Below are 26,074 nucleotides of genomic sequence, written 5' to 3'. Positions count from 1 at the left end.
AGAACACAACTCTAGAACAGCTGAGTGTTGGAGAAGGCCTCTTAGAGATCAGTAAAAGCAAATGGCCACTTATCGCAGTGCCAATTTCCAATCATACAAAGCATGAAATCGTTCTCCCAAAAAGAACCACATTGGGCTCCATTCAACATGTAGCCAAAGTCATTGAGTTGGGAAAGACAGAGACACCAGAGGTTGAAATACCACAGATGACAACAGTGAGAGCTGAAGTAAACAATGTCACCACTCCTACAACAACCACAACTGCGCCATGGCGACCACCTGTTGACCTCAGTCACCTCACTGAGGAACAGCAACGGATGGTTGAAGATATGCTGTGACAGCAGTGACATTGGATGTATTCCCTCTCTTCAGATGCCAATAAGGACCAAAGATGACATTCCAGTTCAGAAGGCGTATGTTTCAATTCCAAAGCCGCTGTACAAGGAAGTAAAAGAGCACAGACAAGATTTGATAGTGAAAGGATGGGTTGTAAAGTCTAAGTCTCCATATGCTGCACCTGTTGTGTGTGTGAGAAAGAAAGATGGGTCATTGCGCCTGTGCATTGACTACCGACTGCTTAACAAGAAGACTGTGCCAGACAAACATCCGCTTCCCCGCATTCAGGACCTGATTGACTCGCTTGGATGCTACAGCTGGTTTACCATTCTAGACCAGGTCAAGGCATATCACCAGGGCTTTATTGCCGAGGGTTCAAGGCACCTGACTGCCTTCACGACCCTGTGGGGTCTATATGAATGGGTCAGAATGCCCTTTGGCTTGTCAAACGCACCAGCAGCCTTTCAAAGAAGCATGGAGGAAATGCTTGAGGAGCTCAGGGATGAGTGTTGCATTCCTTATCTAGACGATGTCCTCTGCTTCTCGAAGTCTTTTGAAGAACATGTTGAGGTGCTGCGACGTGTACTGAAAGCTCTGCAGCGTCATGGAAAGTTGAGACCAGAAAAGTGTGAGTTATTTCGCAAGGAAGTAAGATATGTTGGACGGCTTGTGTCTGCAGACGGGGTAAGAGTGGATCCGAAAGACGTAGAGGCTGTGCAAGCACTGAAAGAGAAGACTCCACAGACTGCAGGTGATGTCAGGAGGCTGCTGGGTTTTCTGAGCTATTACCGAACATATGTGCAGGATTTCTCACGAATAGCCAGACCACTATACACGCTGCTCCAGATAAAGTCTGACTCACCTCAAACCAAGCCGACCAAGGGTAAAACAAAGGGCCCTCAACTGCCTTCACGCACCCCAGTACAGTGGAACAGAGAGCACCAGCAGATCCTTGACCGTCTCATTCACATCCTAACCAACCCACCAGTGTTGGCGTATCCAGACTTCGAAAGTCCTTTCACACTCCACACAGATGCCTCTCAACTAGGTCTTGGAGCTGTTCTTTACCAGAACCAGATTGGAAAGATGAGAGTGATTGGCTATGGGTCCCGCACACTAACACCAGCCGAACAGAGTTACCATCTCCACAGTGGGAAGCTTGAATTCCTGGCCTTGAAATGGGCTGTATGTGATAAGTTTAGAGACTACCTGTTTTATGCCCCACATTTCATTGTCTATACTGACAACAATCCCTTGACTTACATGATGAGCACTGCTAAGCTCAATGCAGTGGGTCATCGCTGGGTAGGGCAGCTTGCAGACTTCCACTTTGAAATAAGGTACAAGCCAGGCAGACTCAATGTCGACGCAGACACTCTTTCTCGTTGCCCCCTTGACATTAACACCTACATGAGTCAGAGTTCAGAGAAACTGTCAGAAGAAGCAGTTTGTGCCACCTGGGAAGGTAGCAGGACAGCCCAACAAGGAGAAGTTGCATGGGTGGCAGCACTGAACATCTCATCTCAACAACAAACACACACAGAACCTTTCCCAGTTATCAACCACAATTAACTGGTAAGCGAGCAACGGCAAGATCCTGCCATTGGGAAAATACTGCAGTTAAAAGAGAACAACGCAGAAATGACTGAAGAAATACGTGGGACTTTGGACAAATCGACCAGGAACATCTCAAGAGAGTGGAGCAAGCTGTACTTGGAAAATGGCCTCCTGTATAGGAAGACGCTGGGTCGCAAACAGCTAGTCTTGCCGACTACCTATAGGCAGACAGCCCTCACTCACCTGCACGACAATATGGGACATGTTGGTATAGAGAGAGTCTTGAGCCTTGCAAGAGAAAGATTGTATTGGCCTTTTATGAAAAGGGATATTGAAGAGTACATAACCAGGAAATGTCATTGTATAAAGCAGTAGAAGCCAGCTTTACATGACAGAGCGCCCATGGGGGGTCTAACATCAAGCTCACCTCTTGAACTTGTCTGTACTGAATTTCTCCACCTTGAGACCAGCCGTGGAGGGTACGAGTACATTCTGGTGGTTGTCGACCACTTCACCAGGTTTGCCCAAGCATACCCCACAAGAAACAAGGCAGGCAAGACGGCTGCTGACAAAATATTCAATGACTTTGTCCCTCGGTTTGGATATCCAGCTAAACTCCACCATGATCAGGGAAGGGAGTTTAAAAATGAGCTTTTCAGAGTCCTCAGGCAGTTTTACGGCTTGAGCCATTCCAGGACTTCCCCATACCACCCGCAAGGCAACCCTGCTGAGAGGTTTAATCGAACCCTGTTGCAAATGCTCCGAACACTGGGCGAGAGAGAGAGCTGGAAAGATCACCTGCATCATGTCGTTCATGCATACAACTGTACCAAGCACGAGTCGACGGGTTACTCCCCACACTATCTGTTGTATGGTTGTCACCCACGACTTCCTGTTGACCTACTTTTCGGGTTGGTAGCAGAAGACGAACCAAGGACAGCCAGAAGTTACGCAGAAAAATGGGCAGAGAAAATGATCGAAGCATATAAGATAGCTAGCACCAACAGCCAGAAGTTGAGTGCTAAAGGCAAACATTATTACGACAGAAAAAACAGAGGTGTGACTCTTCAGCCAGGAGATAGGGTCCTTGTCCGTAATCTCGCTGAACGAGGAGGTCTCTGCAAGTTAAAGCCTTATTGGGAAAAGACAATCTACGTCATCAGAGAACAGCTTGGTGATAACCACGTCTATAAGGTGAGCCCAGAGACAGGGGGAGGTCGCATCCGCACTCTCCACAGAAACTTGTTGCTCCAAGTAAACGACTTACCTGTAGAGCCAGTTGTCACAAACGCACCAGCCAAACCACAAAAGAGAAACGTCAATACAACAAGACCATCAAACACGATTGAACAAAGACATGATGATGACACAAGTGAATCAGATGAAGATGAAGCTCCACAGTATTGGCTACGTATGCCAAGAAATTAACAAGCCAGGCCTCATCTAAGGGTTAACTGTGGGACACAAACCCCGCCTGAGCAGATAGAAGTTTGTGTTGAGGAAACAGCTCCTGTTGAGCCTGAATCTGAAAGTGTTACTGAGGAAGAACAAGAGAGACAAGATGAACAAGTGACAAGCGCTGGTGAGCCTCAGCCTTACAATGAGCAAGTTCTGTGTCAGTCCGATGACCAATAAAGAGATGTCCAAGAGACTCAGCCTGCACTAAGAAGATCTACCAGAGACCGACGCCCTGGCCAGATGTTCACATACACATCCCTAGGTCAACCGACCTACCAGCCACGTGTCATGATAAATACCATAGGGACACAGCCCACAGTCTACACTCACCAGTATCCACAGCCATATTTTCACTCATTTGAACACGCACCCATCATTCCTCCCACATACCTACCATACACATATCCTATTTACTGTTATTGAATGCAGACCTCTCAAGTCTCACGCATTTGGCGTGAGACACACGCATTTCACTCCATTCACACGCCACACCTTGTATTTCTCACGCAGAGATTTCTTTCCAGGGTACCGCCCACCAAGTTGCGCCGCAATTTTGTAAACAAACTAGTACAGAATCACTGTAGCCACGTATCAACCAATCAAAAGAATGTAAGCTGTCGAACAGCCAATTAGAAAATAACATGGCTGTATCCGGGTAGGATTTAGACATTCCGCTACAACATTACATTCTGATTCCATTCCAATGATTAAGACGCTCGCTGAAGAGTAACCAAAGAGGACGGCTGTTACATAGTCACTCACTGACATTTTGCGTGGCTACAGACTGCTCAACGTGGGAGAAGACCATATTTTCAGTACAGTAAATCATCTCATCATTAATTTTCATTGTTATGGAATATATGTCCAGGGAGCTTTTAGCTAACAGTTTGACTGACTAGAGTATGCATGAACTAGCCTAGCGAGCCGGTTGAATCCCTGCTAGCTAATTTCAGCAGCTGTTCTGACGCTTGTTTTCTTCGGAATTTTGCGCCTACACTAACTTATTATAATGATTATTATTGTTATTTATTATTATCATTGTTGTTATTGTTATTGTAGTAAGCACCAAGGCTATTTGCTCCCTTGTTGGACTGTCCCTGTGTCTGCTATTTTCCCGGTGTGTGCGCGCGCGCCAGGGCTGGAAATTAATTTTTCAAAACATTTGAATATTTACACAACACATGAACATTTACCAGCCACTGGGGAAAATCTACCAGCCATTCAGTAGTAAACCTATGGTACATTTGTATTATGTATTTAAAATCTACCAGCCACTGTTATGTTTTACCAGCATTTGGCTGATGGTTGGTGTTCATTTCCATCCCTGGCGTGAGTGTGTGTATATGTTATCAGAAAACAAAGCATATTAATAATTATTGCATTTGTCTTTCAAAGATGTCAGGAAATAGGCAACTAAGCATTCTTTCATGCTTTCAAAACAATCAGCTCCCTAATAAGGTGGCCAGGTCAGAGGACACTGTAGAGGAGGCAGTAGAGGAGACTGTGGAGGAGGTAGAGGAGGCAGTGGAGGAGACTGGGGAGAACCCATTGGAAACAGAGAAAAGGAGAGGAATATGTGGAGCAGCCACATATAGGTGTTCCTTTAAGAAGGAGTGGTCAACTCGATGGCCATTCATCACAATGGGAACCACCAGCTCCTTCTACTGGTGTTCAGTGTGCAGATAAGAGAACTCCTGTGCTCATCAAGGCGTGAGGGACATAAGCAGGCATGTGGAAGGCAAGGGACATCGGGCCAAAGAACAGTCTCTAAACTCAGTCAGCAGTATTGCACAGTTCTACGTGCCAGAAACTTCTGTTGGAGGCATGAGTGTACAAGAGGCCAAGGTACATACAGTACAGTGTAGCACAGGAAAACTAAAAAGCTGGCGGCAATGTTTGATGAATTACATTTCTCTTCAAATTGATGGTCATATTACCTTGAAAACGTATTTAAGGTTATGAGGTATGTAATCAGTTGTTTCTGTTGCAGACCAAGATGGCTGAGGTGAAGGTTGCTGTTGCAATGGTGCAGCACAATGTTCCCTTTGCCGTTGCTGACCATTTCAGCCCCTTGTACAAAGAATGTTTTAGAGACTCCCCTACAGCTCAGGGCTTTAAGAGCGCAAGCACAAAACAACGTGCCTCATAAATGAAGCAGTGGCACCTCATTTTAAGAAGGAATTGGTGATGAAGATGAGAGAGAATCCCTTCACACTTGTCACAGATGGCTCGAATGATACTGGTATGTGCTTAACAACTTCTATCAGTAATTAGTACTTATTTTTTATCCATTTCAACATGCACTCATACAATTTGAACAACATATTGTTTTAGTTATGGTCCTTATTGTTACAGGTCTAGAGAAGATTAATCCTCTCACTGTCAGAATTTTTGACACCAACAAAGTTGTGCACAGGTTCCTTGATATGTGCACCACCAGTGGGCGGAGCTGTAGCACCGCTGAAGTGATCTACACAAAAATCAATGACACCTTGCAGGAAAATGACATCCCTTGGAGAAATTGTTTAGGTCTCTATTGACAATGCCCCTGTAAATACAGGTGCCAGGAATTCAATCTCAGCCAGAATGTTGAAGGAAAATGGCAGTATTTACATCCATGGATGCCCCTGTCATATCATCCACAACACTGCCAAACATGCGGGGCAGAAGCTTATGGAAGTAAGTTGCTGATAGTTGCAATAGATACTTGAATTCATGTATTGCAGATATCCGGATTTGATCCAGAGGATCTGACCGTGGATGTTGGCTACTGGTTTAAAGGAAGCACCAACCGTAAAGGTTACCTGGCAGGTTTGTGATTCAACCAGCTCTACTGTTATACAACAAAATGCAGACATTTTTAATTTGTTTACTGTTGATATTATGTTTTACATTTTCCAGAATTTTGTGAATTCCATGAGAGCGAGTACATGGAAATGCTGCTGCACATTTCAGTGCGATGGTTAAGCCTGGAGAGATGCATCACACGAATTCTGCGACAGTATGGGCCACTTACCAGCTATTTTAAGTCTTTAAGTATGTTGTTTGTTTCATTGACAGTAATACAGGTGCATTACACCAGACTAAATGTGTACTTTTAAGCACTGACTGTTTTTATTTACAGATGAGAAACAACCAAGATTTAGAAGGCTGGTGGATGCATTTTCCAACCCCCTGACTGAAGTCTACCTACTCTTCTATCAAGCGACGCTGCCAGTGTTCACCCTATTGAACCTCCTCCTCCAGAGAGAAAGGTCTTCCATCTTTCAGCTCCACGGAGAGGTAAAATGCAAGGGTTAGGCCATCCTGCTGCCAAATACAGTATGTCTGCTTGAATTGGCTGATATGTCCTTTTTCAAGTAATACATGGAAATGTTTTATGAACTACAAATTTGCAGATGACAAAGTTCATCAAGAAACTGTGTGCGAGGTTCATGAAGCCGTCAGCACTACAGGGCCGACAAGTCCATGACATCCTCTACAAGGACCCACTAAACCAACTGCCAGGTAAAAGTTTCATATAAGGAGATACACCTGTATTCTCATTGACCTCAAATATACTTTTTGGGAAGATTGTTGTTATTAGGCAAGTTGGGTGATATGGCTGTTAAAAAGCATAAATGTGTGTAGGCATACCATGCATGTGTAGTTTATGGGTAAAATTGTATGCTTACATAGAGGAATACCTTCAACCACTTGCACTTATTGTGCACATAGTGCTCAAAACTAGACAGACTGAATCTATACACTGACTGGTTGTCTAGTTTTGAGTTAAATTGCCAAGTGAAATCCCTGTCTCTACCTGATGCATATTGTTGAAACTACCTGGACTTAATTTGCTTCTCTATCTCTTTCTGTTCTCTGTCTGGTAGGAGAAAAACTAAATGTTGGCTTCACCACCAGAGCTACCCTCAATCGGCTCCTTGAGGCTGGAGACATCACACCTCAGGAGGTGCAGCTATTCCAACAGGCAGCACTGGCATTTCTGGTCAGGGCTGTGGAGTATGGCATCAATAAACTCCCTCTGAAGGAGGCTCTTCTGAGGCATACAAGATTTGTGGATGTGCAGCAGAGGACTGAGTGTGGGGTGGAAGATGCCCTATACTTAATAGACAGGTAAGGGTTTCCACATTTTCCAGGATTTCAATACTTTGATTGAATACATTAATCAGTTCTTTACACATGGTGCTCTTTTTAGATTTCAGGAACTGCTACCTTTCCATGGGCCGGAGGAACAGGACAAGGTGTGTGAAGAGTTCCTGGAATATCAGCTCATGGATATCCCCATGCCCCAAGATCCCACCACATTTAATGTTGAGGAGTTTTGGGGGAGTATGTCCTCAATCAAGTGCAAGGTAAGAAATATTTGGCACCACATGACATACACATAATCAATTGAAATCAAAAGCAAAGCATTTGAGTAATAGAGTCTCTTGGTTCCTTTTTTTTAAAGGTGACCGGTTTGAGCCAGTTTGGGAGGCTCACTAAAATAGCTCAACTTGTTCTAGTGCTCCCTCACTCTAATGCCGACGCGGAGAGAGTTTTCTCGATGGTTGGACTGAACAAGACAAAAACTAGGAACAGCTTGGCCCTAGATGGAACACTGTCCTCCATCATGACAGTGAAGATGGCAGGCCTGGAACCAAACTGTTTCAGATGGGAGCCACCAACCCCAGTGCTGAAGACCTCAAAAACTGCCACCAACACCTACAACAAAAAACACTGACACACACACATTTATGAATTTTTGAATTTATGTGTCATTTATCAGATTTGGGAACTCTGTTCAAAACTTGAGAGCCCTGTGAATGGTTAATAGACACTCACACAAGGGTACCTAAGGTTCTAGTATTCAGATTTTGGGGTATCCCACAAGGTTAAATGTTTTGTATATTTTTGAGAGTTTAAATGACCAAGGGAGTCGAACTGTTTTAAATAGGTAGTGTCAGGAGCCACTTTTGTTTGTGGGGGAGTGTGTGGTACAGCCCAACAATGGTACAATTATTTGTGTATTTACTTTTAATTATTTTTGCTAAACAGTGAATTTATTGTTTTGAAAAGCCCAACATTATCTGTATTTATTTTGGTGACATTCATATCATTTTATGGTTTATCTGTACTGTTTGCGAAGCAATACGAGTAAGTAGCGCCAAGGTGGAACCTTCAATGTGCAGGCTTATGTGAATACTGTTCTACATGAACAATATGGGCACTTTATAAAAATATTTACTGATGGATCCAAAAATCCAGAAAATGGTCTAACTAGTTGTGCATTTTATGTTCCTGAATTAAAAGTAAAAGTGGGAAAGCGTACGCGTGATCACATTGCAGTATATACAGTAGAGATGATCCAGACGATCAACCGGATCCTGTGTATCATTATTGCTGCTGCACTTTTCTGTTTTCTACAGGTCAGTACATGATGAAAATGATCGATGTTAACTTGTGTGAATTAGATATGATGTTGGAGATGTTTAGGAGAGTGTGTCAGAAAGTTGAGCATGTTTGACATAGTAAAGGTATTTTAAAAATACTAAATTGTCGGCAACAATAGATGCCATTTTCGCGGGCTTCAGCCGCGCCTGGGTAAGTGTGACCTGAGCGAAGGCTCGCAGGCAGGTTAGCTGCTGCGCACGGGTAATATGTTTTGTTTACCTGAGTGAAGTCTTGCAGGCACATTGCCTTGTTTTTTGTTTATTAACATTGACAGTGTATTTTTGTGATCTCCATAATATGTTATATTTGGTAAAGATAGATATATTGATAGAAAGTATTATTTGATAGCTTTATGTGTTTATATTGACTATGTTGAATTTCTCCTTGAGATACAGTAATTGACTGCTATTTGAATGTAACTGTGTACTTTGAATTTTGAATAAGAAGCAATCCAGACGATCAACCGTATTCTGTGTATAATTATTGCTGCTGCACTTTTCTGTTTTCTACAGAAATCATTTATTGTTGCTGTGGTACCCAAGCTTTTGGGACCCGTAAACTATGCAAAAACTGATAACAGCAGTAGTGTTGTAAATATTTTCTCAGAATCTGATCTGCCACTTCTCTGATTCCCTCTTCATTAGTAGATCCACTTTCCTGATATCAGCTCGCTTCACCATATGGATCAGTATGTTCTGTTCTCATTTCATACATCCAAACACCCCCAGTGTGGGCGCTGGGAGGCAACAGCATGCACCTGTCTGCTCTGTGACCCCCGACCCCCCTGGTCCCAGAGCAGGGATCCATACAGTGGATCGCTTACAGTTACTTATAGATCAACTGTTGAGAGCGAGATTGGCCCCTGGAGGATTTAAGAGTGGTGAGTGTGGAAAACTGATTCATAATAGCTTGTTTAGACTAGTTTGAAATCCTTCACACTAATTACACTTTCTTAGGTTCAACATTTAACTGACAAAATGATTGGAGCAGTTCAGCTGAAAGGCAGTCAGGTTAAATTGCCACATTTAAGGCTTTTAAAACAACATGTCATGCTTGTCATTGGATATTTATCAAAGTCAAAACACTACAAGGACTTTGAATTAAAAAAAGCATATCACTTCGTCAAGCTACTTTAAAAATGGAATCCAATTAATTCCGCGGGTCGGCTTTGGGATGATTATTTTCCCTTAAACTATGATGCATCTAACAAGAAAAGCAGCATCACATCGCTCCATTTTCCCCTGCTCTCTGACTGTCTGTGGGGTTTTTATCCTTATCTTTCTCCTTCTTCCATTTCTCTCCCTCTCCTCCCTCTCTTCAGCGTCTCTGCCTGTTGGAGCAGGGATCATCGATCGCCCCGTCACCGCACAGCTCCTGGTACACTCATTATTTCAGCTAGAGAGGACAGAGGCAGCACGGGCAAGAGAGAGACAGGCCGTCAGAGCAGCAGGGAGGGAGGGAGGGAGGGAGGGAGGCTGAGGAAGGAAAGCAGAAAGGATGAAAGGAAGGAGAACAAAGAGGGTAAAAAAAGAGAGAATGAAAAGAAATAAGGTGGCAGAGGAAGTGGGACACATACAATCGGACAAGAAGAGGAGCACAGATTCTTCTGTGGCCTTGATGTCAAATTTTTTGATTTTTTTTTTCATGATTAAATCTGAGATTTGTCCCTGATTTAATCTTTTTCACCATCATATATCATCACAGAATCAGACATGTTATTTGATTAAAGACACCTTGAGCTTAGAACACCTTTACATAGCTGCTGGGCTTATTTTATCTTTCCGTGTCGCTATCCTTGAGCATCTTGCGTTCCTTTGTGTGTGTCGGTAAAAATTGCAGCTAAAAGTGTACCGTAAGTAGTATGACCCAATCAAAATGCTTGTCGGAGAGTCAAAGAAACTTTGGTTGATTATGGCAAAAATGCATTTATCTGGGCTGATCAGTAGGTAAAGCTGGTGAGCTTGGGACTATTTGATGCAATGACTCCTCTCTACAATCATTGCTAACTTAGTGTGATCAAAATGGTGCGAATAGATACATTTATACCATCGCAACAGACTAAATCTATAATATTGGTGAAACGGCTTGCCTTTATTTATTTTTCTGGATTTCGATTATTATGATTTGTATTTGAAATGTTGTTCCTTTCGTCGGCACCAAAAAAATCGAATAAGTTTGTCATCAGAACATTTAGGGATTTGGACATTTGAATACTCTAGGTATGAAACATCGAGATAGCAGAATAATATTCACATGGAGGCAAGGAAATAGTATGAATATTGAAACAAGAATCAAACGGTGTATGCAAAAATGATATGGTTTAATTTGCTCCATCTGCTGATCGTCCCTTCAATAAATTGATCAAGTTCCTTCTGTCTGACAGAAAACTCCATGATCCCTGAGAAGTTTGAAGTAGGACTCTCCCTCTCTGATTCGACAGCTAACGCCCGAGCTCCGTGCATCCCAGGTTCCCAGCTTTATTAAAGCACTAATCAAATTAGGGACCCTAACAAGGCAGAACACACTACACTAGGGGACGCATTCATTTAGGATGCAAGCGTCACTAATGCAAAACTATCTGTCAAATCGCCATGCATTTATGCTTCCTCTACACTCCCATACAGGAGGTGTGTTTGCGCATGTGTGTGTGTGTGTGTGTGTGTGTGTGTGTGTGTGTGTGTGTGTGTGTGTGTGTGTGTGTGTGTGTGTGTGTGTGTGTGTGTGTGTGTGTGTGTGTGTGTGTGTGTGTGTGTGTGTGTGTGTGTGTGTGTGTGTGTGTGATAGCAGATGTGCAGGACAAGGTGTGTGCTGTGAGCCGGTGGAGAAGTTCTCACTCAATACCACCAGCAATTCTAATTGATGGGCCGTGCACACACAAATACACACATAAACACACAAATCCTCCTTCAAACAATGCACATTGGTAAGCTTATGCACATGATCCTCTCCTCTAAATGCATACACACACTCACACACTAATCTAGGCCAGACCCTTGAGAGAGAGACACATCCACACTGCAGCTGGACACGGCTTGAGATGAACACATCACCCTCTGACAGATAGAGGGAGTGGGATGAAAGGGAGGAGGGAGGGAAGGAGATTAGCATTCTCATCAGCACTGGAGGAATTTGTCTTGACTGCCAAGCTCCTTCTCCTCTCTCTTATTCCCTTTCTCCTCATCAAGCCCCCTCTCTACTTATCCATATCTCCCTCTTCCGCCTCCCTAATCTCCATCTTTCCAATCAGACGTGTCCTCCGTTGCACCCCCTTTCTCCGTCGTCCCTTTCTCATCACACCACTTTGCACCCCTCTCCTAGTTCCTTGATACAGGATTGAATAGCTGTGTTGTCCATGTTGGTGTGAGAGGACAGAATCAGCAACCATCACACCACCATGGTCCTATTTAACCTCACACTGGGGTAATACACACCCAAACACTGACTTGATAACAAGCAGAACCAACAAATGTCACCATTACTGAATATTGGGTTGTTTATGATTACTTGTTTTAATTGTCCACTAGGTGGAGCTGTTTCTCATGTGTCATTTTCACGGCAAACTAGGGTTGTCACAAGAAACGATATTTTGGTACTCAATCAATCAATCAATCAATCAATCAATCAATCAATCAATCAATCAATCAATGTTTATTTATATAGCCCAATATCACAAATGTTACATTTGTCTCAGTGGACTTCACAGTGTGTACAGAATATCAGTATGACAATACGACACCCTCTGTCCTTAGACCCTCACATCGTACAAGGAAAAACTTCCGAAGAAAACCCACAGTTTAAAGGGAAAAATGGGAGAAACCTGAGGGAGAGCAAGAGAGGAGGGATCCCTCTCCCAGGACGGACAGACGTGCAATAGATGCCGTGTGTAAATTGAAAAGATAATACATTTGCAACATAGGTAGTCCAAATGTTTGGAAATGCATGTGTGTATAATAGGAAGATGAATCCACGAGGATATCCATCCAGGACCTCAAACGATTGAAATGTGCAAGAAATTTGAATGAATACAGTCGTACGAAGTAGATTGTATCTATAGCTATATAAAATAGATAATAAACCAGTACCACACTTCCAGTAAACACATACATTCAATGGACACACTCACAATTCAATGAATCATCATTAAGGTTAACTACCAGCATATTGCAATAATAAATAATGCTTGACTCAGGAAAAAAAAATTTTTTTTTGAGAACTGTGACAAAAGTCTGAATTCTGTGTTTGAAGTGAGAATCCTGAGAAAAAAGTCAGAAATCGGCGAAAGAAAAGATTCAAACTTGTTCTGTCAGATCCGTCAGATCTCATAAAAAAATTCCCTTGTGGCCCAAATCCTCTTCCGTACACCTCAAACTCATGGCAGTAACATATAATAACATATATAAAAACCCAATATGCCTATAGTACATATGTAGCCCAAAGGGTAAGACCTTTGTCTCTGTGTGCCTGTAGTCATAATTTAATCACATTGTAAAGTAGTCACAAAGCTTTTCCTAACACAGAAAGAACAATGCTAGCTCGAAGCTAAAATCCATACCCACTACAGCGGGAACAATGATGCTCTGAGGCCATGTTGTGAAGGATCACGGATAAACAATGCAAACTTCTCAGTCATGCTGGAACAGGACGCACCGCTCCACACTGTGTGTTTTATTCAACGCCTCGCACTAACATATGAACAGCTCCATCTGGTGAACAATTGAAATAGTTTCATTTTTTGCAGAACAGGGACTAAGTTAAATGACCCAAAATGAAACTGTAATTGAAATCTTGATGGATCTAGATGTGAATAAATAATCCATAATCAATGATTCACAAACAGAGACAGTGAGAGTATGTGCATACACGTTTCCAAACTGCTTGAACTGGAAACTTGAACTTGAACTCAAAAGGTCAGATTACTGAGATCAAGTTAACACACACACACGGTGTATCTAGTAGGTGTGTGACCTGGCCGCCCTTTTTGTGAATCCCTCAACGAGAGCATGAATTAACAATGACCCATCTAGATTCTTCTACTCTCATGTCCTCTAATGGAACACACACACACACACACACACACACACACACACACACACACACACACACACACACACACACACACACACACACACACACACACACACACACACACACACACACACACACACACACACACACACACCACACACACACACACACACACACACACACACACACACACACACACACACACACACACACACACACACACACACACACACACACACACACACACACACGAAAGCATGGGCCGACACAGCACTACTCTATCACTCCTTCCTCACACACATGCACACCTGACACACCATTATCTTGAGTCTTTAAATACATAATGGGCATTTTAATTGCAGAGCCGGCGGGTTGGAGACAGTGAAGAGCCTCTCCACCTTGCATTAGGACGGACACAACTACAGGCGAGCGGACCAGAAGTACTTACACACCGGTTACGTTCATTTTTAGTCCTTTAAAAAGGCCATTATTGTGTTTTCCTGCATAATAGGAATATGACGGAACAGAGTATGAATGCATTGAAAAATGAGTTCAGCCCTTGTTTGTATATTTCCTGTTATATTAACCTGGTTCTCCTCCACAATATTTTGGAGGGAAAAATTACAGTTTTTACTCCACTTCATTTGTTTGACACCAAGTGTTACTATTTACTTTTCATCTGAAGATATTTAATAAAATAAACATATGACATGGTTGGCAATAAGTGATTCATCTACCCAGAAGTAAATAACATATCTACAATTTGGTGAATACAACACAATGCTGTTTACAGTACATGGAATAATTGGGGACTATATTACAATAACAAAATATATTACTATTCATACTTTAACTAGATTTTTATGATAAGACTTTCATTCTTGTAGTTGATTAACATGTTGAACTTGTGACTTGGACTTGCAATGAAGTATTGGGCTGATTGGGAGCAAATCCCTGAAGCGGGATTCCAAAAAATGGAGGCTAGAGCCATTCTAGTCGAAAATGTTGCAGGAAATAAAGGAACTAAAGCATTTAAGATCAGGGATCAAACTGGGTCTTTAAATGTATCATGGTAGCCAATGTCACTGTGAACTTAGACTCTAAGCTCACAGTGACATTGACTTTAGACCACCTAAATCTAATCAGTTCCTCCTGGAGTCTAGGTGTGCAAAATTGGTGTAAATTCCCTCCAGGAGTTTCTATGATGTTGCGTTCAAGAGATTAGTACAGACTGATGAGTTGGGAAGTTGTTCTTTAGACTTTTATGGCAAGCCATTTCAGTATTTATTCCATATCCTTTATATCAGACGGCAGCTGCCTACACAAGTTGGCTCTTTGATTTCACTTGTTAGATATATGGTCAAACTAGTTTGGCACTCTGCTTTACTAGTTAAATAAAACATTACACTAGTCACTCTTTTTCAGTGGATATTTTCAGCCCACTAGTTGTGTTTTTCTTCACTCTAGTTCAACACAATGACTTACTAGTTGACATGTACGTGCAACTAGTTTACTAGTGATGTGTCAAATAATTCACTAGTCAACATGTATGACTTTGAAACAATTCACTAGTTGCACGTACATGTCAACTAGTAAGTCATTGTGTTGAACTAGAGAGAAGAAAACCACAACTAGTGGGCTGAAAATATCCACTAGTTTAAGAAAAAGCCATACATGTTGAATATGGCAAGCCATTTGAGTATGTATTCAATTTCCTTGATATCAGACGGCAGAGGCCTACACTAGTTGGCTCTTTGATTTCACTTGTTAGATATATGGTCAAACTAGTTAGGCACTCTGCTTTACTAGTTAAATAAAACATTACACTAGTCGCTCTTTTTCAGCAACTAGTGGCACTTTTGTCCGACTAGTTACCACGTATGCCTTACTAGTGACGCCAGGAGCAGCACTTGTAGCACCAAAGTCCCAACTATGGCAAGCCATTTTAGTATTTATTCAATTTCCTTGATATCAGGCGACTATGGCAAGCCATTTGAGTATTTATTCAATTTCCTTGATATCAGATGGCAGCGGCCTACACTAGTTGGCTCTTTGATTTCACTTGTTGGATATATGGTCAAACTAGTTAGGCTATGGCAAGCCATTTGAGTATTTATTCAATTTTCTTGATATCAGACGCCAGCGGCCTACACTAGTTGGCTCTTTGATTTCACTTGTTGGATTTATGGTCAAACTAGTTAGGCACTCTGCTTTACTAGTTAAATAAAACATTTCACTAGTCGCTCTTTTTCAGCAACTAGTGGCACTTTTGTCCGACTAGTTACCACGTATGCCTTACGAGTGACACCAGGAGCAGCACTAGTAACGCCAAAGTCCCAACGTGTAAGCTTTTTGATGAACTAGTGGCCCTCTGACCGTACTAGTGACCTATGGCAAGCCATTTGAGTATGTATTCAATTTCCTTGATATACTAGTACGGTCAGAGGGCCACTAGTTCATCAAAAAGCTTACACGTTGGGACTTTGGCGTTACTAGTGCTGCTCCTGGCGTCACTAGTAAGGCATACGTGGTAACTAGTCGGACAAAAGTGCCACTAGTTGCTGAAAAAGAGCGACTAGTGAAATGTTTTATTTAACTAGTAAAGCAGAGTGCCTAACTAGTTTGACCATAAATCTAACAAGTGAAATCAAAGAGCCAACTAGTGTAGGCCGCTGCCGTCTGATATCAAGGAAATTGAATAAATACTCAAATGGCTTGCCATAATGGGCAAAGGATTCACTAGTTAACGTGTAGACATTTTGAGCCCCACTAGTTAACTATTGAACCCTTTGCCCTTTACTAGTTGACTAGTGAGTGATTCTGGGTGTTACTAGTTAACTAGTGCATACAAATGTATGCAACTAGTTAACTAGTTCTGCTTCTTTTTTGTAACTAGTTAACATGTCAGAGCTTTTGCAGCGCACTAGTTAACTTGTAAGACTTTTAGCGTCACTAGTACGGTCAGAGGGCCACTAGTTCATCAAAAAAACGTACATGTTGGGACTTTGGTGCTACTAGTGCTGCTCCTGGCGTCACTAGTAAGGCTTATGTGCTAACTAGTCGGACAAAAGTGCTACTAGTTTCTGAAAAAGAGTGACTAGTGTAATGTTTTATTTAACTAGTAAAGCAGAGTGCCAAACTAGTTTGACCATATATCTAACAAGTGAAATCAAAGAGCCAACTAGTGTAGGCAGCTGCTGTCTGATATCAAGGATATGGAATAAATACTCAAATGGCTTGCCATAGACTTTGGTGTGTGCAGGAGCTTTAACTCGCTATTTGGAAACAACATGGATGCTAATGAGGATGCATTCAAATCTTCTTCTTTAAAATGTGTTTGGGCCCCTAAAAGGATTATCCTGTGGGGTTAACGTGCTATAACAGCATATCGATGCCCATGGTTTTGGAATTATGTGTTCCAAGTATGCCTTAAACCATCATAACATACGTTATTTACGATGTTGTATTTGAGTGTTGCCTCTGTGTTTAGTGTCCTGTCTGTCTGTAACTTTGTGTGGTAGTGTTACCACTGAACAGGTCTCTCTTGAAAATGAGACCTTGTGTCTCAATGAGATTTTACACCTGTATAAATAAAGGCTGAATAAAAAAATAAAAAAAATAGTGGTATAATGTTACGGTGTCCACATACTGTACATTTCATCAGAAAAGCTATGACATTTCAGTAGCTCTACTTCAGTAATCTGAGAAAACATCCATCCATCCGTCTTCTCCCGCTTATCCGTGGTCGGGTCGCGGGGGTAGCAGTTCCAGCAGAGAGCCCCAAACTTTCTTTTCCCTGGCCACATCAACCAGCTCTGACTGGGGGATCCCAAGGCGCTCCCAGGCCAGCGAAGAGATATAATCCCTCCACCTGGTCCTAGGTCTACCCCTTGGTCTCTTCCCAACTGGACGTGCCTGGAACACCTCCCTAGGGAGGTGCCCAGGTGGCATCCTAACTAGGTGCCCGAACCACCTCAACTGGCTCCTTTCGACGCGAAGGAGGAGCGGCTCAATAAAAACAGATACACTAAATTACTTTTCTCTTACTTATTAAACAAGACTATTACTATCAGTGTGGTGGAGACTTGACCAGAATTATATTAAAGTGGCCACATCTTATAAACCTGCCCAGTTACTGTGTGTGTGTGTATCCATGTGTGTGTGTGTGAGTGTGTGACACAGAATGAATAGTGGACTGTTGTCGCAGAGAGAGGATGTGAGCGCCTGATAACACCAAGACGATATGGTGGTTATCAAATAATGAGTTAGCTATTGTGTGATATGGTGTGTGAGTCTGTGTATCTACTGTGGTGTACAGTACGTCTGTTTTTGTGTGTGTGTGTGTGTGTGTGTGTGTGTGTGTGTGTGTGTGTGTGTGTGTGTGTGTGTGTGTGTGTGTGTGTGTGTGTGTGTGTGTGTGTTTGTCCTACCTTGGCCTGTGTGGAGCTCTCGTGCAGGTCCCAGAGTAGTGCATGGTTATCAGCCAATGAAATCACACGCTTGCCATCCCCCATGGGCTCCCACAGAACGCTGCGCGCACACACACACACACACACACACACACACACACACACACACACACACACACACACACACACACACACACACACACACACACACACACACACACACACACACACACACACACACACACACACACACACACACACACACACACACACACAACACACACACACACACACACACACACACACACACACACACACACACACACACACACACACACACACACACACACACACACACACACACACACGACACACACACACACACACACACACACACACACACACACACAAAGTCACAGTCAATTAGAATAAAGACGCTAGTCAAACATGCATACAGTCTCAGCCTCATGCTGCAGATTTAGGAAATGGAGCGTGTTGGTCACATTTCACATGACTGCTAAATGCAGCACTTTGTACAAAATCGTAGCTTAACTGATTTAAAACTTCTACATGCATTTATAGATCATGTCTGGGAATGCATGCAAATGTATGGATGAATGTTACTTGCTTGTATGGTGTCAAAATCCCAAAATTCATTTAAAAAAACATATTATCCGTCATATTATCTCTTCATGTTTTTGAAACACCATCTTTATACTGATGATTCTGTATGATACTGTAATGTGAATGTTTCTGAATCTAAATCTACTTCGCACGATGGCCAACAAGTGCCACTGCGCTGCAACGGCCTGATACAATCCTGGCAGTTTCAAGATCGATATATAAAAACACAAATGTGCCAAAACAAATACAAAAGAAGAAACATCATCACCAACTTGATAGCACATGTGCAGCGTTTAGAAAACATTCACCAACTTGAACGCTGCAAGAAGCTCAAAACACAACAAAGACGTAGACACGATTATAAAGATGGCCAACTGTCACTTTTTTTGGAAAGTTGTATTGGCTTACAGTATTTGAACAATGTTTGATTCCTTGAACTTAGCTATTTCAAAGTCATTCATGTAAAAAAGAAAAACGGTTATTTGGACATGAATAAAATATGTATTAAATCCCATATGGCCGAAAACACTGCACTGCAGTTTCAAAAACGATGTAAATAAACACATTGTAGAAGGACATTTTTTTATCACAATTATGGGGATGGTGGTGATTATGGTGGATCCAGAGCCATTTAATAGAAGAGTTACGACATCTCCGTTCACTCCAATGGACCACTTTTTTACAGCAATGGCGGATCGTGGAGCCTCACAATCGTTCCCCGGAAGTTAGCGCCAAGGCTGGCAGAGCTGTGGAGTTGCTGCATAATAGACCGTTCGTGACGGACTTTTAAAGGTAAGAAGAAGTTTAAAGATGTATATTGCGGATATTATCAGTACATCTGATTCAAATGAACATGTGTATTAAAGGATGTCAGTGGATTATCCCTAAATTAGTAGATTTAGGGAACGTTTACAGATAACAGATTAAGCTAGCATACCGAAGCAAGTTAGCAACACACGTTGAACAGCCTTTTAATTGTAAATTCCGTTCTCTCTATGTCATTTCGTCCAACATGTTGAATTAGAGAAGAGGGGCTTCTAAACGGGATTGTATGCGGGGGTGGAGGGAGTTAAATATTAGATAAATATAACTTTGGTGCGTGTAAGAGTGAGTGTTTTTAGCAGAGCCATATTGTGTCCTTGTGATTCTGTTGATTATTACCTGTCTGTATAATGTTGCAGCCCAGCTGATTCTGGATTGATGGCAAAGGGAGAGGGACTTAAGTGAGAGTGAAAACACAAGGTACGTTTAATACTACTGTTTTATATAAGTAAACACGTTATCTCCCCAAGGCAATAGGTGTGCTATATAGGTGTGTATAACCCTTTCTCCTGTCTGTTACTCCCTCTCTCAGCACAAGAACCAGAGGGGGGTTCAATGGAGCCTGAATACCTGCACTGAGACCCTCACTCTGCACCCTGAGTCTCAACTCTCAGTGTTTTTCAAGCCTTTCCCTGTTTTTTTGTATTAAACAAAACATTAAGCTTTCCCAATGGTGTGGTTTTCGTTTTGTGAAAAAGTGCAAATGCAGTGTTTGTATATAAATCACATATTTTGTTGCTGTTGGTCGTGAAATTGCTCCTGCTGACTTGAGCCAGCCATTTTTTCCTCCGCTCTGTGTCAGTGGGGAAGCCGTACATTCGTACTCCTTTCTCTGAGCGATTTGAGCATCCCCAGGCAGCACATCAAACCATGGTGGCTACTAGGAGGCAGCACAGCAAACCAGGACAACACGGAGGAAAAGGCACCGACAAACTGCATGATATGCTCTTCTATGTTTATTGAATTCCATGTATTTGCAATGGATGTTCCTAAAGCAACACATTTAACATCATCATCATCATCATCATCATATCCTGTCGGTCTCCTGTCCTTTCTGAAAGCCATAAAGACGACATTAGTCATTTAGATAACTTGTGTCCTCAATTACCAGGGGATTACTGAAACTACCATGAATTTAAGAAAATGGTAGAAATGGATCCAATCTGAATTTTAAAGCATTACTTTAGATCCCCTCCCTCTAAATGTATCAATACACATTAGAAAGTGATGCTCCTGACTACCATACAAGTTTAAGAAGATACTATTGGTTTGAAAGAATTCAAAGCTATAAATAAACAGCAACAGGCTCTTTAACCAAGGCACTGTTAGTAACATGTAAACTAGTTGTTCACACTAATCCTAATATGATCACTTAATATTAGCAAATTCGATTTTATTTTTGAAAACATATTGATGTAAATACATACACATATCGATTTGTTGTATAAATATTGCAAATCAAAACCTTTATTCACTAATAATTACCAAAAATCGTAGTTCTATCTCCTGTTATCAATGCATTCACATTGCCCGCCATGAACTTCCGGGGAACGATCCCTCGTCTACATGAACCACGTGACGATAACCGTTTTTGGACTTCCGGTGTCGTAACTCTTCTATTAAATAGCTCTGGGTGGATCCATGCATGCTTCAGCTGTGACTCCTTGCCGTTTATCAATCTGCACTAAGAATTATTATGGGTGATCATGTTTGCCCCTTTCTCTCCGTCAGGCGTGATAGACACTGGGTGTAATTTATTTATAAGGCCCTAACCTTGCTTCATTGTAGTCTTTCAATGCCCTTATCCAACATGCTCAAATCGTTGGAGGCTGTTGCAGGTGCCGGATGTTTTTACTAAGCTTGAAAAATCCTGTTTTTCTCATTGTGCATCTGCAACAGGGAATAACTATGTAAAGCTTACCTCACTTCTATCCTGAGGGACAATTCAAAATGTTCAATTTGATTCTATTACACCTCAATTATTCTTGTTTAGGTTGATTAATTTGCTTTACATTTCAATTGCCTTATTTATTCTAACGCTATTATTATTCTAACCCTATTGCTGCTTTTTATCACCATTTGGATCTCAATGTATGTCCCATTTAAAAGTTGAATGAATTAATGATTTTGTGGTTTACATGTTAAAAGCAGGAACTATTACTAATGAGGACACTAGCAACTATCTGTGTGGTACACATAAGTATTGGGCTTTCTGTATCTCACTCGTTGGAAAAAAAGTTATTCACCCAACATTTAACATTTTCTTTTGAGATCATGTTAGTAAAAAAATATATTTCTATACGTCTACCTACAGATGTCCCCAATTCTTCTGAATGTTTAATTCTGTGTGATTTCAAAATACATTTCCTTGGTAACAATATGATTCTTACAAATTGAGGAAGCTTCTGTAACCCAGACTAACAGCATGTGCCAGTGTCACTCGCACCAGCCATATGAGGATGTGTTTGTGCATTTCGTCTGTCAGGCTACTACTAGGATGTCTGCATAAAAAAGTCCTTCAAAAATAATGTGTGACTTTGCCTGGAGCATGTGATACCTACACAAATTGAGCGGCTGCAGCTAATTATGAATTCCTTGAGAAAAGTGACAATAGCATACAACCGTCGCTCAGCAAAGAGTACCTATTGGCAAATCCAGCAGCCGAATTCTGTCAATCTGCTGTTCAAACACAGCAGAGGGATGCAGGGTTGCCTCAGTGGTGTTAAAGAAGAGGTAGCTTTTACTGCATACTTAGCTTTGATTCCTCCCTGCATACTACTTTCTGTAGAGTATTGATTCCTCGCCGCATGCTCCGTGGCGTTGTGATTCTCCACTGCGCTCTACTGACAATATGTATTCTGTGCGCAAGCCATGGGGACCTAACCAGGCCTGACACACTGGAGCCCAAACTTTTGCTAAATCCCTCCCTTGGAGTTGATTTAAATGCTTTTTTTCTTCAGTTGTTTGTTCTTGGAAAGGTTTAGAAACTCTGCAACGTAGACACTATATGAAACAGGACACAATCCAAGTCAGAAGACTCTAAAAGCAATATGTCAGCGCAGTCAGAGTCCTGGCAATAAGCTAAACAGAACCTTGGCCTTGAAGTGCTCCTTTATGCGTGTTAAGTGTTAGATTTAGTGTGGCTTTTCCACTAAAGTAAAAGGAATCTGGGATAAAGGATGTAAAATGTCACAGAGGTGCAGACGTGGTCTGGCTCAACGTTTTGGATGTCTAGGCCAATCTCAGCTTTATTAGAGGTTTACAAAATCATGCCATTTATTTAAAGGGGTTCATCCATTAGACAACTCAATTTTCTTGGACTCATTTGTCAACTTGAAGCAGCAGCAACAATGCCAGTGTGTGAGAGAGCATGTGGTATAGAAGGTGAGAGTGTTTGCAGGAGATAAAAGAAATGACGGAAGGAAGGGAAGGGAAGACAAAGTGAAAGCTTGGTTTTGAAATGTAATTCAAGTTTCAAATATGCATAGTCCTATTAGAAAAGGTGGAGCGGGGAGATGGGGAGGGAGGGGGTGAGAGAGGGAAGAGCGGGGTTTATATGGGCTGTAAATTCATGACTGCTGAGGGACAGCTTTTACTGCCCTCCTGAGGAGCAGCAAGTCATGGGATATATACACACACACACACACCTCGTCCTTTTGTTTTACAAAGAAGGACACCACATTGACATGCATTCATTGCCTGGAGATGTACCAAATAATTTAAGAGAAAGGTATGTCTTTTTTGAAAGTCTTTTTTAATACAATATTCGCCCAGTGTACATTTAAAGTTGGTTTATCTGTAAGCACTTCTCCTATCATACTGGCCATGCAGCCATCTCTTTCTAGCATAACTGCAAAAGAAGTGACACAATCCAGAATATAATTGATGCAACAATGTATCCTTAAAGCTTCAGCTGAAGTTATTATGAATGGGTATCTACACCCAAATCTAACTACACACAACCTGGACAAAAGATTTGAGGAAAGATTATGTTCTCAAATATAAAAAAAGACTGTAACCTATTAATCATAAGATGTTACATGAATGGTATACTTTAAATGCTTTTAAAATACTTTACATTTGTCAAAGATAATCGTGTCATACAAATGTGCCTTACATGTATTAACACCTTATGCTTGTCAGTGTTAATGACAAACTATTCATAAGTCAAATGTAATGTTCAAATCTGATTGACTTAACTTAACCTTAAATGACATTCAGAGAGCACAGGCCAAGGTCAATACTGCATTCAAGCGCCACTGCTTCCTGATGTCGCCATTTCCTTTGAACAAACAAAGACGATGTGTTGCTCGGAGCGTTAGCAAAGGTGAAAATGATTGCGTCTTCTGGCTCCTTTTTTTGCTCCTGACACATACTGTTAATCTTAAATCAAACGCTGAAACGTGATTGGTCAATACAACGATTAGAAACCATAATCTCTGATACCAAAATATTGTTCTGTATTCACCTACAAATTCTGCATTCATATGGAGGTGTCATTTTATAAAGATTCCTATGGCCCATACACTAAGCCTAACCATTACAAAAAACAATGAATAGCTAAATCAAATGTTTAACTTGGACCACCTTTTGGCCCCATGATGTGAAAGGCTGATCAGATTTGCCGTCCCAAAAGTACACACACAGCTTGGAGGGGCAACTCAATGCAGCTCAGACCTTAGAGATGCAGGCTGCAGCACATCAGATTCCACCTTCCTTTCTCTCTCACACTAACACACTGTTAAACACATAAATCAGTACACCGTAGGACCAATTAAAATATACTGCATGCTTCCCTGTAGTATCAATCAATTCCTACAAGGGAGAAAGGGAGAGCGGGAGACAGTATGGTACACACCACTTCATACTGCCTTCCTCTCGTATTAAAGTATACAAGTTATGTGCATTTGACCTTGAGCTCTGCAACATGCAGGCACATGGCATGGTATGTAAATACTGTTGTGGAGCGCTATGGAGGTTTTACAGCCTCATATATCTAAGTCTGGGACACAGATGCACTGCTCTCTCTCTTTGTCTCTCTATGGCTCTCGCTCATCAGATTTCAGTCTGGATTTCAGTGTGGACACCAAGGGCAGTGTGTGTGTGTGTGTGTGTGTGTGTGTGTGTGTGTGTGTGTGTGTGTGTGTGTGTGTGTGTGTGTGTGTGTGTGTGTGTGTGTGTGTGTGTGTGTGTGTGTGTGTGTGTGTGTGTGTGTGTGTGTGTGTGTGTGTGTGTGTGTGTGTGTGTGTGTGTGTGTGTGTGTGTGTGTGTGTGTGTGTGTGTGTGTGTGTGAGAGAACCAGCTTGAGTTCAAGTTGCTCAGAAGAAAGGCATTATAGCAAAGTGCCATTGGGAATGAAGTGTGGGTCTTTTTTACAGCTATTGTTTGAGATGAAGTCTCTAAGGATATAGTTGTGATCTGGGAACATGGTGACATTACCACAAAGGCTTCACGTAGTACGTTTGCTTACAGTAGAACCTGTGTGTTGGACCAATCCGCATCCTTTGAGGAGCTAATTGTGGTTACTTGACTGGTTTAGGTGACGACAAAAAGAGGCGACAAGACACTGGTTCTGGCTTACTGTGCTGTGAAGTGATCCACACCTTCCTACATTCATGACATGGTTACACCAAACACTCTAGCACATGCACTTCGCTTCGACTTGTTAATCCCTCACTGCGAAGTGGACCCAGGTACCCTTCAACAAAAACATACCTGTTTGCTACCCTGGCACCAAAATGTTGGAACGAGCCCATCAGGACGGCAAAAAGATTACCGATCTTTTGTCGAACACTTGAATCCCATCAGATTCACCTGTACCTTGGCCATTCAATTAAAAAGAGAATAACTTCAATGGTTCGGCTTATTTGAAGGGGTTATATCTGACCTTTTTTCTTGATGTTGTGAGTTTGTATATTTATTGTTTATTGCAGTATGTTTAAGTTGCGTCAACTAAGTGAAATGTAAAATGTGAAAATAGGGTAGCATAGATGCCCTATTAGCATCACTTAAGAACTGGAGAGTATTTCTCGATTGGCATTAAAGGTTTTCTCTCTAAAAATATAAAAATATTTTCAGTCTTCTCCCGACTGGCCTTGGGGGTTAGGGTTGGTTGGCCAGATCTGATTGGTTGAAGTTAGCCCGGAATAGACGATGATAGAAAGTTGGTTGATCCAATCACCTGCAACATATATATTTATTTATTTTTAGTTTCTCCGAATTGTGTATCAGGCGTTAGGTTTCACCTGATGGTGGAAAAGACTCCCGAACTTTAATGCAACACCTCCGTTCATGTTTAATCAAAGATGTGGTTGAAAAGAAAGGGTCACAAAGGCCTTACAATCGACTGATAGCCCTAATCAAAAACACACACACACACACACTCACAAAGATACACACACCTGAGA

At 41.8% G+C, this 26,074-nt stretch overlaps 1 protein-coding gene and 1 long non-coding RNA gene across 2 annotated transcripts in view; one reads left to right on the top strand and one right to left on the bottom strand.

Annotated features, from left to right (window-relative positions):
- eipr1 (EARP complex and GARP complex interacting protein 1) overlaps positions 1-26,074 on the bottom strand; it is a 74,763-nt gene that overhangs the window by 34,657 nt on the left and 14,032 nt on the right. The window contains exon 5 of the mRNA XM_034111695.1: positions 18,243-18,342. Within this exon, the coding sequence (XP_033967586.1) occupies positions 18,243-18,342 (100 nt within the window). The remainder of the gene's footprint in view (positions 1-18,242; positions 18,343-26,074) is intronic.
- LOC139436067 (uncharacterized) lies at positions 19,455-20,333 on the top strand. Its single transcript, XR_011645277.1, has 3 exons — positions 19,455-19,637; positions 20,027-20,087; positions 20,200-20,333. It is a non-coding gene; the product is annotated as an uncharacterized lncRNA (long non-coding RNA).

The sequence above is a fragment of the Pseudochaenichthys georgianus genome, chromosome 22, assembly GCF_902827115.2.
Source record: "Pseudochaenichthys georgianus chromosome 22, fPseGeo1.2, whole genome shotgun sequence".
NCBI lineage: Eukaryota > Metazoa > Chordata > Actinopteri > Perciformes > Channichthyidae > Pseudochaenichthys > Pseudochaenichthys georgianus.
Note: the sequence above shows the minus strand (reverse complement) of the source record. Positions and strands in the feature narration are given on the sequence as shown.